Raw genomic sequence first — 17,826 nt, 5'->3', positions numbered from 1 at the left:
CACTTTGAGGGACAGAGTAGCAGGAGTAGGGGTCTGGGGACCATGCTTTCAGGGGACATCTAGGTCAACTGGCATAACAAAGCTTATGAAGAAAATGTTCTGCATCTTACTTTGGTGAGTGGCGTCTGGGGTCTTAAAAGCTTGCAAGCGGCCATCTAAGATGCCAAACACCTGGAGTAATGGAGAATGAAGAACACCAAAGACAAAAGGAAAGTAGTAGGCCAAGAGACAGAAAGGGCCACATAAACCAGAGACTTCATCAGCCTGAGACCAGAAGAACTAGATGGTGCCTGGCTACCATCAATGACTGCCCTGACAGGGAACACAACAGAGAGTCCCTGATGGAGCAGGAGAAAGGTGGGGTACAGAACTCAAATTCTAGTAAGAAGACCAGACTCAGTGGTCTGACTGAGACCGGAAGAGCCCCAGAAAGCACGGCCCCCGGATTCTCTATCAGCCCAGAACTAAAACAATTTCTGAGGCCAACTCTTCAGACAGGGATTGGACTGGACTGTGTGACTGACACAAAGTGATACTCGTGAGGAGTATGCCTGTTAGCTCAAGTAGATACAAGACACTAAATGGGCAGCTTCTGTCCAGAGGTGAGATGGGAAGGCACAGAGGATTAGGAGCTGGCTGAATGGACATGGGGAATCAGGGGTGGAAAGGAGGAGTGTGCTGTCTCAGTATGGAGTGAGCAATTAGGGTCACATAACAATGTATGTATAAACTTTTATATGGGAAAAAATAATAAAAAAAGAATCAAAATGGAGTTAGTTAAATTTAGAAATCTATTTTCTAATTTGTAAGGTCTACTCAGAATTGACTCAACAGCAATGGGTTTGGTTTGGTAATGAAGTAATAATAATAAATGGCGAAAAAAAAGTACTGGCTTCTCATATGATGTTATCCACCATAGATGCCAAGTTCATACTCACTGGGAGGTAAGTCCCCATCAGAGCCAGAAGTCATAGCTGCCAGAAGACATACAGGAAGAGAGAGTGAAACATTTTACTACTCACGCTCCTCCCTGTCCACTGGATCTCACAGAAAAAGAATACGAGAGGGGAAAAAAAAAAAGGCTTGGACAATCGACCACAGGTACATCACCCAGACTCTCTTATAATTCTAAGACATGAAACAGGCAATAGAAGGAAGCCTGAATGGTTCAGGTTTCAAGTTTCAAAAGTTAAGAGAGTGATTCTGCAATGCAACTTCCTATCCCCACTTATGTTCCTCTTCCTCACACTTGAGAAAACAATGCTGGCCTCTGTATTGAAGCCATCTATAAATCACCTGCATATTATTTTGTTAGTATTTAATGATATTTTCATAATATACTCCTGCTTCCTTGACATACTGGAATACAATCCTGTGTCTCTCCTTGTCATACAGTTCTCAAATGTGGCCACAAATGTCTCACAGGAAAGTATGTCTCCAAAACAAATAGTCTGGTCCATTATCAAAGATGCTACAGAACCTCAATAATCATTAGTTTTTTATTATTCACCGTGTCCTTTTCATCTCTCCTCTCTCTCCATACATCACTTCATTTTTTTCAGTTCTCATAATAACTACCAATGAAAGGGAACAAGCTGGACAAAAAAGATTATAAGAAAGTATCTAACTAAAGAGCAGCTGCTGAGGCTGCTTAGGTACAACAAAACACCTCATAGGTTTTGGTTTCTTAGTTTGGAGGTTTAGGGTCATAATTTCATGGGACATCCCAGTAACTGGCCTAATAACGAGTTTAGTGTTTCCTTTCTACCTGCTAGTTTGTTGCCTAGTGCCTGGAGTATTAAAAGCTTGCAAGCAGCCATCCAAGGTACAACTGGTCTCTATTCACCTGGATCAAAAGAGGAAGGAGAGCCAGGAAGAGGAGGAGGAAATAGAATGTGTGGAGAGCCAAGAACAGGAGGAGGAAATAGAATGTGTGATTAATTGCCTCCATGAAAAACTGCCTTCTTTGCCATCAGACCCGAAGAACTGGATGGTGCCTGACTACTATTATCGAAGCTTTTGATCAAAGATTCTACAGAAGAATCCTAATCAAAAGAGATTAAGTACAAAACAGAATTTCAATTTTCCACAGAATCCATAATTTCTAGAGCCATGGAGGATGGATGAACCTCTGAAACTACTGCCCTGAGATAATCTTTAAACCTTAAACCAAAAATATCCTCTGAAGTCTTCCTAAAACCAAACAGTAGTTTAGCTTAAGTAGTAAAGAATGTCTGCCTTGGGCATTGTGCTCTTTTACTATCTGGGATCAAACTGACAGCAGCAACTGGAAAGATTAGATAGGAAATTTAGAGGGCAGTGAGTTTATGTTAACTGGTGAGGAACAATTTGGAAAAGGAGGGTTAGAATGACTGCACAACTTGAAGAATGTAATCAATGTCACTGAATTGTCCACGGAGAAATTGTTGAATTGATTTATGTTCTGCTGTATATATTCTCAATAACAATAAAAAGTAAACTAAATTATAAAAAAACGAAAGTATCTAACTCTTATAAAGACATTTTAGTCAACGTGAATTTTTAGATAAAATTGCTAAACCACTATCAATGACCTAAAAATCATCACAGAAAATAGGAGACGTCCCTAAAGATTAAAAAGGAGATCTAGTCCTGATTGTCAAAAGGAGAAAGCCAGATCCCCAACCATAGAACTGTAGAAAAGGAAAGTTAAGTGACAATGATGTACAATAATATTATGAACAGGTCAAAATGAGTATACAGTATTCAACAGAAGCTGGCAGGAATTCACAGAGAATAAACGATGCTGGACTAAGCCCTCATTTACTATTTGAGTTACCAGACCAGTAGATGAGATGAATACTGCAAATCTTAAAATATCTACCAAATTCTTCTTTGATAGGCTTATGGCAGGGTTTCTCAACTTCCACATTACTGACATTTTGGACCAAATAATTCTTTGCTGAAAGGAGCTCTCCAATGCATTGTGGAAAAGTTGAGCAGCATCCCTGGCCTCTAACCACAGCACACTCACCCCAGTTGTGACAACTAAAAATGTCTCCAGATATTGCCAAACGTCCTCCGGGAGGCAAAACTGCACTTGATTGAGAGCCACTGGTTTACAGCAAGATGTAGAAACACAAGAAAATAGTGACTACTGTGATTCATAAGTAATTGAACTGCTGTATTCAGGGTGCTAACAATGCTAAACAATTTTACTGACTGTTAACAGAGAAATAGATAGGTCTACCAAATCTGTCAGAGACATACATACAGATGATATGAAAAATAAGTGAATAAGGAGCATCCAAAGATCCACTGGATTCTTCCACAGTGAAACTTTGTGAGACATTGAATAAAAAAATTGCTTTTTTAGAAATAAATCTTCATAAAGTAAGTCAGCCCTAACATTAGGTAGTTGTGAAGATCAAATGTTAGACAGGAACTATAAGCTATACAATAAATAATGCTATTTTATTCCATGAAGCTAGTAAGTAGTATTTTGAGAATATATATACAGTAGTATATAAGATAAAATTTATTTTAACATGAATATAGTAGAATTCCCCTGGTTTTTTTCTCTGGACATAAGAGTTTCAAATACAATAAAAGATTCTTATGCAGAAGATATTGTAATTAAGAAAATACAAGCTTTAGCTTACCCTCATCTTTGTGAGAGAGTAAACAGCATTAGTTTGATGCAAATCTGTAAAAACATACAACTTGAAACTTTTAAAGTAGATTTTCTTTCTATAATAAGTTAGAAAATAATGAACAAAGCATTGGCTATGAAATAGTACTACTAATTTCCAAATTTCGATATTATTCTCTCTAGCATACACAGACAGCTACCTGGCCAACCGACTGGAAGAGATCCATATTTGTGCCTATTCCAAAGAAAGGTGATCCAACCGAATGCAGAAATTATTGAACAATATCATTAATATCACATGCAAGTAAAATTTTGCTGAAGAGCATTCAAAAGCGGCTGCAGCAGTACATCGACAGGGAACTTCCAGAAATTCATGTCAGATTCAGAAGAGGATGTGGAACCAGGGATATCACTGTTGATGTCAGATGGATCCTGACTGAAAGCAGAGAACACCAGAAAAATGTTTACCCGTGTTTTATTGACTACGCAAAGGCATTCGACTGTGTGGATCATAACAAACTAGGGATAACATTGCGAAGAACAGGAATTCCAGGACACTTAATTGTGCTCATGAGGAACTTGTACACAGATCAAGAGGCAGTCAACTGAACAGAACAAGGGGATGCTGCATGGTTTAAAGTTAGGAAAGATGTGTGTCAGGCTGTATCCTTTCACCATACCTATTCAATCTGTATGCTGAGCAAGTAATCCGAGATGCTGGACTATACGAAGAAGAATGGGGCATCAGGTTTGGAGGAAGACTCATTAACAACTTCGATATGCGGATGACACAACCTTGCTTGCTGAAAGTGAAGAGGACTTGAAGCACTTACTGATGAAGATCAAAGACTACAGCCTTCAGTATGGATTACACCTCAACATAAAGAAAACAAAAATCCTCACAACTGGAACAATGATAACCAGAGAAAAGATTGAAGTTGTCAAGGATTTCATTTTACTTGGATCCATAATCAACACCCACGGAAGCAGCAGTCAAGAAAATCAGAAGACACACTGCATTGCGCAAATCTGCTGCAAAAGACCTCTTTAAAGTGTTGAAAAGCTACGACGTCACCTTGAAGACTAAGGTCGCACCTGACCCAAGCCATGGTGTTTTCAATCTCCTCACATGCATGTGAAAGCTGGACAATGAATAAGAAAGACCGATGAAGAATTGACGCCTTTGAATTGTGGTGCTGGTGAAGAATACTGAGTATACCATGGACTGCCAAAAGAATGAACAAATCTGTCCTGGAAGAAGTACAACCAGAATGCTCCTTAGAAGCAAGGATGATGAGACTACTACTCACATACTTTGCACACGTTATCAGGAAGGACCAGTCCCTGGAGAAGGACATCATGCTTGGTAGAGGGTCAGCAAAAAAGAGGAAGACCCTCAATGAGATAGACACAGCGGCTGCAACAATGGGCTCAAGCATAACAATGATTGTGGGGATGGCACAGGACTGGGCAGTGTTTCATTCTGTTGTACATAGAGTCATTATGAGTCAGAACTGACTCGACAGCACCTAATAACAATAACAACATACTCAGGGTATCTGTAGGCATATGTGTGTTGCACATGTATCAATGTATTTAACAAAGCACATAGGGGCACAGTTACGGAGGCTTCCTAGACATATCCGAACAATGCAGGATTGGTTTACCGAGTTAAAAGGCTTAGGAGCATAGTCTAGGGGGACAACTTAGTCAATTAGCATAACATAGTTCATAAAGATAACGTTCTAAACCTTAGGAGGCAGTGGGTTTATGTTAATGAAGGAGGAACAACTCAGAAAATGAGGGTGAGAATGGTTGCACAACTCAAAAAATGTAGTCAATGTCATTAAATTTTCCATGCTGAAACGGTTGAATTGGTGTATATTTTGCTGTGTATACTCTCAACAACAAAATAAATCAAATTTAGGCAAAAAAAAAAAGACAATGTTCTACATCTTAGTTCAGAGAGTAACGTCTGGGGTCTTAAAAGCTTGAGAGCAGCCATCTAAGATACAACTATGGGTCTCTACTCGTATTAAGTAAAAGAGAACGAAGGAAAACAAAGGCTCCAAGAAGAAACTAGCCCACAGAACTAACAGCCCACACGAATCACAGTCTCTTCTAACCTGAGACCAGAAAAACTACATGGTGTCCGGTTACCACTATCGACCATTCTAACCAGGGACACAATAGAAGGTCCTGGAGAGAACGGGATGAAACTGCAGAACAAAATTCAAATGCCTAAAAAAGGCCAGACCTACTAGACTGACAGGCACTAGAGAAACCCCCGAGACTATTGCCCTAAGATATCCTTTTAACGTGGAAGTGAAGCCACTCCCAAAGGTCACCTTTCAGCCAAATAATAGATGGGCTTGTAAAATAAACAGTATCACCTGTGAATACTGTGCTCCCTTAAACAATCAACTATATGAGACCAAACAGTCAACATTTACCCTAAAGCAAAGATGAGAAGGCAAGGAGGGGAAGGGAAGCTAGATCAATGGAAACAGAACAAACAGAACAGATATAATGAGAATGCTGACACACTGTGAAAATTGTAACCAATGTCACGGAACAATTTGTATAAAAATTTTGAAATGGGAACCTAATTTACTGTGTAAACTTTCACCTAAAACACAATGAAATACTAGTTTTAAAAAATCTTACCAAAACCTTTCACATTTATCTCATACTTCCATCTCCTCCAGGATAATTTCCAGAACTTCCAAAATGAAAGTTACCTCTCCCATGCCTATCTTTTAGAAGATATTTTTTATCACCATTTGTTAATTTTTTCCTTGCATTATACTTTTTATGTAAAAGCCTTATCTTCCAAATAAACTTTAAGCCTTAAAAGCAGAACTTTATTCTTTCATCTACTTCATAGATTACCCAGTACAGTTATACAAATACAGTAAACACAATGCATGTTTGTTGAATTAATAAATTAGTGGGGATTTAATATTGTTAAATTGTTGTTAGGTGCCACGGAGTCCACTCTGACTCATGGCAACCTTATATTTAACAGAACAAAACGTTGCCCAGATCTGTGCCATCTTCATGATCGTCACTATGTTTGAGTCCATCGCTTCAGCTATGGTGTCAATTCACCTCACTGATGCTTTCCCTTGTTTTCATTGGCCTTCTACTTTACCAAGCATAATGTCCTTTCTAGCCACTGGTCTTTCCCGATGATGTATCTAAAGTAAGTCATCCTTGCTTCTAAGGAACATTCTAGTTATACAGTGAAACCTGTGAAAACCGGAGCCAGTGTAAGGTGGAAACCTGTCAGAGAAGGAAAACTCAAATATTTTCCACTAATAAAGAGGATAGAAAAGTAGTAAGACTGCACCCTGTCAAAGGCGGAAACCTTGGGAGACCTGGAAAAACAAGGCAATCTCATAGAGTTCTGGCTCTCATGGGTTTCACTGTATTTCCTCTAAGACTGTTCACTCTTTCGGCAGTCCAGAGTATATTCGATATTCTTCACTGACAACATAGTTTGTACACATCAATTCTTCTTCTCTCTTCCTTCACTATTCAACTTTCATGTACATATGAAGCGACTGATAAGACCATGGCTTGGATGAGGTACACATTAGTCAACAAGTGACATCTTTGCTTTTTAAAACTTTAAAGAAGTCTTTTGCAGCAGACTTGCCCAATGCAATACATCATTTCGTTTCTTGTCTGGGGCTTCCGTGGACGTTGACTGTTGATCCAAGTAGAATGAAATAACTGACAACACTTGTTACTCCACTTATCATGATGTTGGTTATTTGTCCAGCTGTAACCCTCACAACTAGACCAATAAGCAACACTGTTAAATAAAAGTATTCAAATTTAAATTAAAAAAAAAAAAAAAAGACGACAGAATCAGGAAACAAAAGATCTTGACCAGCTGGAATCTAACAAGATAAAATCTTAATATTGAGTTTTGTTATTTGTTTCAATAAGAAATTTAATAGGGATAAAGGTAAAGTCCTTTTTCCAGATCTGAGAACTGGAAAAGAAAGAGATGACTTAATAGTATCATCTGTTTTTAAAAAAAAAAAGGAAGTCTTAAAAAAGGGAAATACTGAAGGGGTTAAAAAAAAAAAAAAAAAAAAAACCCTCAGAAAAGCACTGTGCCCAAAAGCAGGAGGTGGATGTTCCATTCTATTCTCCATAATAATAAAACCAAACCAGCTGCTGTAGATTCTAACTCTTGGTGACCCCATGTGGGTTTTCAATGATATTTTTGGAAGCAGATCACCAAGGTTTCTTCCAAGGCACCTCTGGGTGAACTCAAACCGTCAAACTTTTGGTTAGCAGTCAAGCATAACCACTTACACCACCCAGGGACTCCATTCTCCATAATACAAGTGGATAAGCTACATTCTTAAAATGATTGTCACTTAACCTCAAGAAATACTATTCCCTTTTTGTCATCATATTCTTCATTGGGAATTGTCAATTCACTGATAGTTAAATATGTTGCAATGAAGCATAAACAATGCAACATCCAACATCTAAAGAGAATGAGAAAATTTAAATCCAGATTATTAAACTAAATTTTTAAAGAAGTTTAAAATAAGCTAGAGATCTTTCTGTGTGACAAGAAAGCGAGGGAGGGGAAAAGAGGAAGGAAGGGTGGACTAAGACACTGTTATTAAAAAGCAAGTTGCAGAAATTTAAAATAAGATGCTACTCAAATATATATATAGCTAAGTAAGGCAAAAAGGGTTGGATAAGGGAATGAGATATTTTAATCTGAACTGTTTAATTACTTTTCAGTGAGAACGTATTAATGTGTTACTTAGGTAATTTAAAATACTGTTAATCTAAATCCTTCCTCCCATCCTCCAAAAATTCAAGTTTGGTTTGTTCTGTTCAGAATCTAAGCGTACAAATTAATAGTAATTTTTGAAAAAGTATAATCAAAGAAACAACACACAATTCTTAGTTTCCTCTTACTTCAGAGAAATCATATGCCTCAATCATTTCCCTAAAAACATCTAAGGAAAGCTCTCTACTCTATGCAGAATCCATTCCTATTTGTCCAATACACAAATTTTATGTTTCTAAAACTTGGCACAGAGAATGTTACACACACATCCCCAGTAATATATTCTGCTTCTAATTTTCCCAAGTCACATGTCACTGATATTACAGGATAACCCAGAGAACATGATATCTTTCCATTTTTTCCATTAAACACCCATAAAATAATTATAACTTCAAGAGCACTAACTGCCTGTGGAATAATATGCTCAACTAAAATTACCAATTAACTAGTCTCAAGACAGGGAAAACCCCTACCATTTTCGATCAAACAGCAGCACCTGATGAAACAACATAATAAAAGGTCATCTTTGCCAAACAAAACTCAAGGTCCCTCACTTCATTAAACAGCGAAAAGTAAATATATTTACCCAGTACAACAAGTATTTGGGTTTTTACCAACCTACAAGAACATTTTACTAGAGTCAATGGTTAGCTATTTATAAGCAATTTTTTCCCTGTCCTGTAACTTGGGAGATTAATGGGGTTAAATTACTTAAAAATCAATAAATGCTAATAAAATATTTAATCAAACAAATATTGATGAAAAATAGTTGTCCTGGAGCTAAATGGTAAGTCTAAAGATCTGTATAATAATATAGCCTAAAGATGTGTATAAAAATATAAACAAAAATACTAGAAACCTAGGTTATTCCCTTAGTCTATTTCTCATTGTCTGTAACAGTCCTGTGCTATAGAATAAAATACAAGCCACATTTTCTCGTAGCACATTAAAAGTAAAATGAAACAGATTAATTTTAACAATATATTTATCTAAGCTAATATACCCAAAATATTATCATTTCAACATGTAATCAATACTCAAAAATTATTTGATAGCTCACACTCCTTTTTTGTGTAAGTTATTAGAATTCAGTGTATACAGTTAACAACACTCTAAATTCCAGTTAGCTACATTTCAAGCACTTAATGGCCACATGTGGCTAGTAGCCACCACACTGGACGTCGTACAGCTATAGGTGAGTCAAAGACAATTTCTAAATTTCTACAGTACAATTACATAGTAGTCAACATAAAGCCATAAGGACTTAAGCAAAAGCAAAATGTCTTTAGTATAGTCTTTAAGGGCTGGTGTAAGTATACAATAAAATAACAAGCTAATACTTACTGAATATTTACTATGTGCCAGATCCTATATTAAGTGCTTTTCAAGCATTACCTCATTTGATCCTCACAATGCCCTCTAATGAAGATACCAGTAATATCCCCCATTTTATATATGAGAAAACTAAGACACAGGAGAGGTAAGTAAAGATTTAACCCAGGCAATCTGACCCAAGAGCCCACGCTCTTAAGCACTATAAATGCTATACTGTAACAAAAACACCAACAGAAACCAAAGGCTGGTTTTCTAAATCAGAATGCAGAAGATAAGCATAAAAGAGAAGATGAAATATGGAATAATGAAGTAAAAATTGTTACTTTTGATATTATTAACAGATTTTTAAAACTGAATCATGTCATACAATATTTTTCTACCAAGACATTCCCACTATCCAAATAAATGATACATTTTAGGTTACAATTTTTATTCTTAAATATTATTACCAAAATATTTTAACCTTATACTTATAATGTAAAAAGAAAATACTCATGACCCTGTATAGAAAAATTATAGTTTGTTTTATTTAAAGAGAGTAATAAAAAAAATTATTACGGTCAAGTATTTTCCAGTGAGAGTATCAATTTCTAGAAGTTGAACTTTTCTTTTTTTGAAACTCTTTATTATTTCAGATTTTATTATGCTAGTTTTATCGCAGACTGTTTTTTTAAACAGCCTGATTCTCTTTTGTAGAAAGAAGGAAAAAGATTTATCTTCCTCAAACTCATTTAAACTTCATTAAAAAGAATATAGGAGTGTGAAAAGATAAAATAGGCAAGAAAAGAGCCTGTTTCTTTCCTATATCTCAATCCTAAGAAAAAACAGAATAGTATTTAATACTGAATATCGTATTAGATACATTGTACCTCAAGATTTTTAGCTAAAACAAGGGGACAACATCCACTTTCACATGTGCATGCCATCAGCAGCATGACACAAACACTACCTAATGTTCATAAAATTTTCAGATAAAAAGCTGGACGTCTCTTCAGAAAATAACATTCAAAAATTCCTGATCTGAAATAAACAGTCTCATGTTATAGAAAATCTGTGATCACAGCTTAAATCATCTGACCCTTCTGTGTACCTAAAATCACAAGATAACGATGGCCTTGACTCACAGTTGAAGGCCATGACTGTCTTCACACTAACTTTGATGTTTCCAGGGTTTATATTTTTTCTATTCTGTTGGAAAGCTTGATTACACCACCTTCGGTTACATAATAAACCTATCACCATACTGTTTTTACTACCCCTCCCACGTATTCAAAACTTTGCAAAGGTGCCCAGACCTAAGAGGGGGACCTCTTAATGAAAGAGTTCATTTTCACAATGTGTTTGAACAGATATTTAGCCACAGACCAAAAAAGTTAAGAGTCCATCTGTCAACTTCCATAATAAGGAAACATCTCAGCTTTACCATAAATTTCACAGAAAATATGTTTACATCACTTACATTTTGGCTCTGCTCATTTTGAACAAATTTATTAAAAAAATGTCTCACAGAGTCTAGAAATCTCGCCTACGGGTTTCTTTCGTTTTTCTTTTCTTTTTTGTTTTTTTCCTTTTGACTGCCTATTAATTTATGTGCCAGGTACTGGGCCTGGTCCTTTCATAGGCATCATCCCATTAAGTCTCCTCAACAAGCCTATGCAATTAAAATTCCTGCTTTATAGAAAAAGAGGACAGACTTACTGAGCTTTAGCCCAGAATCACACAGCTGTTCAGAAACGAGGATGCAACTCCAGCCAGGTGTTCTCTCAGTTGCAGGTTCCTTCTACACGGACTTTCCTTCCTGTTTCCTGCCTACTGATTGACCACTTGATCCACCATGAGTACCTTCAAACCATCAAAGAACAGCCCATACAGGCAAGCAAACTTTTATTGTTACTCCTATTTCCAGAAACCTTGGCCTTTACCTGCAAATAACATTAAAACATTAAACCAAAACCACTGCTGTCGAGTCGATTCCAACTCATAGCGACCCTACAGGACAGAGTAAAACTGCCCCATAGGGTTTCCGAGGAGTGGCTGGTGGATTTGAAATGCCAAACTTTTGGTTAGCAGCTGAGCTCTTAACCACTGCACCAGCAGGGCTCCTCATAAGAGGTGAATTATATCTCAATAAAGCTATTATTTAAAAAGAAAAAATCTTACGCATGCTAATAATAACAACTCTTTAATTATCCACAATAATACAGATAAATACATGAGACCATAGATAGCACAGCTGAATGAAGCCCATAGGTAATCCAAAAAGTTAATATACAATCCATCTGTCAAAATGTTTACTTATCAGTCCATTACTGTTGCCAACTTTACTCCCCAGACCACCGAAAGTCTCCTGTTCAGCCTCCCTAATTATAGTTTCTCTACTCTCCAACCCATCCTGAATACTAGTAACCTAGCAATTATCCTCAAATACTATTTTCATCATTCCACAACTCTGTTCAAAAACTTCAGTGGTTCCCTTTTGCCTGCTATGTCAAGTCAAAATTCATCTGCTGAGCTTTCAAGGTCTTCCCTAATCTGGCTTCACCTACCTCCTGCTCCTGCTCATCATGTAAACAAGTAATCTCTTCAGTGTCCTATGAATATACCAACCTTGTGCTGGATGCTGTCCCTCAAATAACCTTGTCCCCTTAATTTGGCATATTCATCTACTCATCATTCAATAGCCAACTCAAATCACTCCCTCTACCAAGCCCTCTCCCTCACTATTGCTGCCTCAGTCAACTCCTACAGCACTTGGAGTCTTTAGTCATCTTTTGTATCCCCAGCACCTAGAATCTGGCACAAAACAGACACTCAGTAAATGTTAGTTGAATATAAATTGTAACATGCTATGTCCAAACAATGATGTGGCTTTTACCATGTCTCTTCAAACCAGGTTTATTCACTTCATCAGCAATACTAGTGGCAGAGTGCCAAAAATAATTTTTTCAGAGGTTTTCCTCAGTATGAACACACCAATGAGGTATCAGATGCTCTCATGGCCCCTTCGAGCATTTCTAAATAGGAACCTATTCAACAGGCTCTGCTAGTTTGGAGGTTAATATATCTGACTTTTTATTCCTGTTATGGTCTCCTCTAGGAGTTAACAATGCTAGAATCTCAAAATGATTTTACAACAGACTCGTGAATTTTTTTTCTAGAATGACAATATAACTCAGAGCTCATTACTATAAAATAATACTATCCACGAAGCAATTATTTATACTATGAAACCTTAAGATTAGTACACAATTATACATGAATGTCTTCTGTTCTTTGATAATTCTTACAACAGATCAAATTTAAGTACAAAAAAAAAATCTTTTTTAAAAAAGCTAATATTAAAATCTTCAGTGTCACCACAGAATACAGAGAATCAGATTACGTCTGTGATAAATGTATGAATCACAAATATGAATAATTATCAGATACTTAGATTATTACTTTAGCATGCAAGATTTTTAAAAAACTTACACATAAAAGAAGTTCTATATAATTAATATCACTAAATTTTACATGTAAAAATGGTTGAAATGGCAAATGTTTTGTTATATATATTTTACCAGAATAAAAATTCTTTTAAAAAAGAAAAGATACAGAACATCAATTCTGTATGGAAAGATTACAAGTTGTAAAAAAAAAAAAAAACATCAGGGAGGGAAAAATAAAGCCTTTAATGAAACAAAATTAAGTAGAAAATAAAGTCTGAATGCAATCAAATTCAAGAGGAAACATAAAGAAATACAGACTTAAGAAGAGCATGGAACAATTACTAACAGGAAGCAAAAGACTTGCGTAAACAACAGTTTAAGCTCAGTGAACAAATTAAATCCCTTCCAAGTCTTCATGTGGGAGTTTTCCACCCTAGCTGCTCACTGGAATCTCCTGGGAAACTTTAAAAACACTGATGTCCGTAACGAGGTACAGGAGTCCAGTGACAAGGCCCAGAAGGCAGAAGGGGAGTAGGAAGCTGATGATAGGGAACACAAAGTAGAGTAAGGATATTGTTGATGTGTTGTGAGATTGTTAACCATTGTCATAGGGCAACATTTGTAGTAACTGTTAAATGGGAGACTATTTTGTCCTGTAAGCCTTCATCTTAAGTGAGAATAACAGCACAATTAGAAGAGCGTAGTCAATGTCACTTAAATGTGTATGTAAAAAAAAAATTTTTGAAATGGCGTATCTTTGGCTATGTGTATTTTCACAAAAAAATAAAAAATAAATAAAGTTGAGAATTTAGAGGGTTAAAATGTTGTGGGGTTGTTAACCAATGTCATAAAACAGCATGTGTGTTACTGTTACATGAGAAACTATCTGTTCTGTAAGCCTTCACCTGAAGTACAATAAAATATTAAAAAAAAAAAAAAAAAAAAAAAAAACACTGATGTCTGAACCCCACTCCCCAGAAACCCAAATTTAATTGGTCTGAAGTGTGGCCTGGGCATCAGAAATTTAAAAGCTCCCTCTGTGATTCCAATGGGCAGCCAGGATTAAAAACCAAAAGAAGCTCTTGCTTACAAAAAAGAAAGAAAGAAATTCAAGTTTTAGATAACTGCCTTATGCAGCTGACAATGACCAAAGTGACAAAATTTTTAAAGTTGGATAAGGCTGATGATGACTTGCTCATGAAAAACACTCTGATTAAAAAACACTATAAACCAGTCTAAAAGGGCTACAAACTGTACGACTCCAATTAGATGACATTCTGGAAAAGGTAAAATAACAGATACAACAAAAAGATCAGTGGTTGCCAGGCGTGCAGAGGGAGAGGGATGGATGAATAGGGGGAGCACAAGAGATTTTTAGGGCAATTAAACTATTCTGTATGATACTGAAATGGTAGATACATGACATTATACATTTCTCAAAGTTCATAGAACTGTACAACACAAAGAGTGGACTCTAATGTAAACTATGGTTTACATGTATCAATATTGGTTCATCAATTATGACAAATGTACCACACTAATGTAAGATATTAACAGGAGAAACGGCTGGGGGGGATAGGAACAGTGTACTTTTTGTAGTTTTTCTGTAAACCTAAAACTGCTCTAAAAAATAAAGACTATTAATTTTTTTGAAAAAGTTCTAAAGCAACCCAATAATATTTTAATGTATGATTCAAGATAGAGCTTCAACTTATATGATTCAATACCAAAAAAAAAACAAAAAAACACCATTGCTGTCGAGTCGATTTCAACTCACAGCGACCTTACAGGACAGAACAGAACTGCCTCATAGGGTTTGCAAGGCTGTAATCTTTATGGAAGCAGACTGCCACATCTTTCTCCCTCAGAGCAGTTGGTAGGTTCGAATCACAGCACTTAAAATTCCAAGGGCCAACTCCCCTGTAACTGGCCCTTAACCCCCTGCCTTACCCCAGAGAAAATGCCAAGAATGATTACAGCCCTCCCTTGACAAATCCAATTCAACAAAGTAAAAAAGGCAATAAAAATTCAATTCAAAGTAAAGGAGGTATACTTAGACAACAATGAGATGCACAAGAATATAACACACACTGCATCTCTCTAAAAAACTACACATATTCTGTACCCTTACCTGTTTCTGAAATGTATGTAACAGGATCCTTTCGTAGAATTTTACCAGGTTTAGAAGACAATGGCATTTTTTCTGGTTGCTTTTTGGCATTTTTAACCTGCACTGTCTCCTCTGATTCTGAATCTGTACGTGAGACACAAATAAGACAAAACTTTGAAAAGAAATATTATAATATAGTGTGTTTCTAAAGTAGTCTTTGTGAACCAATTCCTCAAGGTCCTTTTCAAGCCCCATCTCTTCTGTGAATTTTGCAGGTTACTTCTACTCACTATTAAGTTTTCTATTGCTGATGTAACAAACCACCACAAACTTAGTGGTTTAAAACAACACAAATGTATTATTTTAGATGTCCAACACGTGTCTCACTGGGCTAAAATCAAGGTGTCGGCAGGGATGCTGTCCTTTCTGGATACTCTGCAGAAGAATCCATTTCCTTGCTTTTTCCAGTTTCCAGAGCCTGCCAGCATTCCTTGGCTCATGGCCCCCTTTCTCCATCTTCAAAGCTAGCAACATCAGGCCGAGTTCTTCTCATGCTGCCATCTCTCTGGTTCCTCACCCCCTCTCCCATCTTCAATCTCTTTCTCTTTTCTTCTGCCTCCCTCACTCACTTTTAAGGACCCTTGTGATTATATAGGGTCCACCTGGATAATCTGGGATTATTTCCCTATTTTAAGATCATTTGATTAGCAAGCTTTATTCCATATGCACCATTAATTCCTCTTTGCCATGTAACCTAACATATTCACAGGTTCCAGGAATTCGGGCATGGACATCTTTGAGGGCCATTATTCTGCCTACCACAGCCTAAATGCCAAGAGCAAGGACAAAGTGTAAGCACCCAGCATAGTATCTGGTACAAAATAGGTGTTTCACAAACTTTAGTGTCCTTCCTCTTCTTCTGCACCATGCATTTACAAATCCTGTCTCATACTGTTCTAAATTAAACTTCCATGGTTTCCCAAAAGATGGAGACTCCCAGGAGCAGGATATGTACCTCTTTAAAATTCCTTACAATACAGAGCAAAAAAAGGCACACAGCAAACACTCAAATACTTTTTGAACTGAATCAGAACTTTTGCTATCACTGTCAAAATCCCGACAATCCAGAGTTCACACCAGATGGATCCTCCCTACAAAAACAGAAACTGAAACTTCCTGAGTTCTACCATTATTTTCACATATTACAAAAGACATGAACAAAACCTGATGTCTGCTATCTTAAAAAATATACTCAAAACTGCCTTTAAATTGTGTATATACCTTTTTAAATGCAACAAAAACGAGCCAAATCTTTCAATCAAGCACCAAAATAAAACTTTAGATATCTGTTTTAAAAGCAGTATTCTAAGGCATTATTCAGTTTAGTTTCCAAGAAACATAGCTGGAAGAGAACTTAATAGGAATATTTTAAAAGACCAATATGCCATTTCAAAAGTTTGAGACATGCTACATACTATATCTCTCTGAACAAATCTTTAATACATTAACATATTTAGGCTCCGATAAATTCTGCAGTAAAATAAATTTTTTTTAAACTTTCAGCATAGAGCTCTCTTTTCAAAGCACATATTAACATCACAGAGAGCTGTGTATTTCATATTAGTTTGGAAAACAATGTTCTAAGGGATATAAAATAATTTTTAAACTTTAAAGCTCCTCAGAGGAAATATTACCTGAATCATAGATGATCCTCTTTTTCTTGTTTGGCTGTTTCTGTTTGAAGTCATCATCTCTGCAAGAACTATTTACCTATAAATATCACAGTATAATTAGGACACCAAGAAGCCTATATAATTTACCCTATTATTCCTCACTAGACTTAGGCTTAGTGGTTTCCAATCAGGGGCAATTTTGCCCCCCAGGTGAAATTTGTCGATGTCTAGAAATATTTTTGGTTGTCATAACTGAGAGGGGGGAAGGGAACGTTACTGGCATCTAATGGTTAGAGACCAAGAATGATACCAAACATCCTATAATGCACAAGACAGTCCTCCACAACAAAGAATTATCTAGCCCAAAATTTCAGCAATTTCTTAATTAGGCTAAAGAATAGACCAGACAATTACTACATCAGAATTATGAAAAAAGAATTATAGAAAAAGCTGTATTACTGTTCAGCCCCACTTTCAACACTAACCTATGTAAAACAAAGAAAGAGTAAAAGGATGTCACATATTACAAGGCAAGTGCCTCCTGAAAATGAAAAGTAGAAATAGAAATAAAAGCTAAGGTCACACAAATAGACATATGCACACCCATGTTCATGTCAGCATTGTTCACAATTAGCAATAAGATGGAAAAAACCTAAATGCCTATCAACATATGAATGGATAAACAAACTGTGGTACATACATACAATGGAGTATTATGCAATGACAAAGAACAATGATGAATCTGTGAAGCATCTCATAACGTGGATGAAACTGGAGGACATTATGCTGAGTGAAATAAGTCAATCACAAATGGACAAATA

At 36.4% G+C, this 17,826-nt stretch overlaps 1 protein-coding gene across 6 annotated transcripts in view; it reads right to left on the bottom strand.

Annotated features, from left to right (window-relative positions):
- The window catches only part of RFC1 (replication factor C subunit 1), an 82,961-nt gene that overhangs the window by 58,201 nt on the left and 6,934 nt on the right, over positions 1 to 17,826 (bottom strand). For 5 of the 6 annotated variants that reach the window (XM_023738942.1, XM_023738939.1, XM_023738940.1 and 2 more), the window contains exons 2-3: positions 17,027 to 17,102; positions 15,354 to 15,476 (exon numbers count right to left, since the gene is read on the bottom strand). In XM_023738942.1, coding sequence (XP_023594710.1) covers positions 15,354 to 15,476; positions 17,027 to 17,102 — 199 coding nt within the window. Of the gene's footprint in view, positions 1 to 938; positions 1,892 to 15,353; positions 15,477 to 17,026; positions 17,103 to 17,826 lie in introns of those variants that run through there. The other variant, XM_023738944.1, reaches the window with a different exon arrangement.

This window comes from Trichechus manatus, unplaced genomic scaffold, assembly GCF_000243295.1.
Source record: "Trichechus manatus latirostris isolate Lorelei unplaced genomic scaffold, TriManLat1.0 scaffold00126, whole genome shotgun sequence".
NCBI classification, from domain to species: domain Eukaryota; kingdom Metazoa; phylum Chordata; class Mammalia; order Sirenia; family Trichechidae; genus Trichechus; species Trichechus manatus.
The sequence above is the reverse complement of the archived record's forward strand: the minus strand, read 5'-3'. Positions and strand labels throughout refer to the sequence as shown.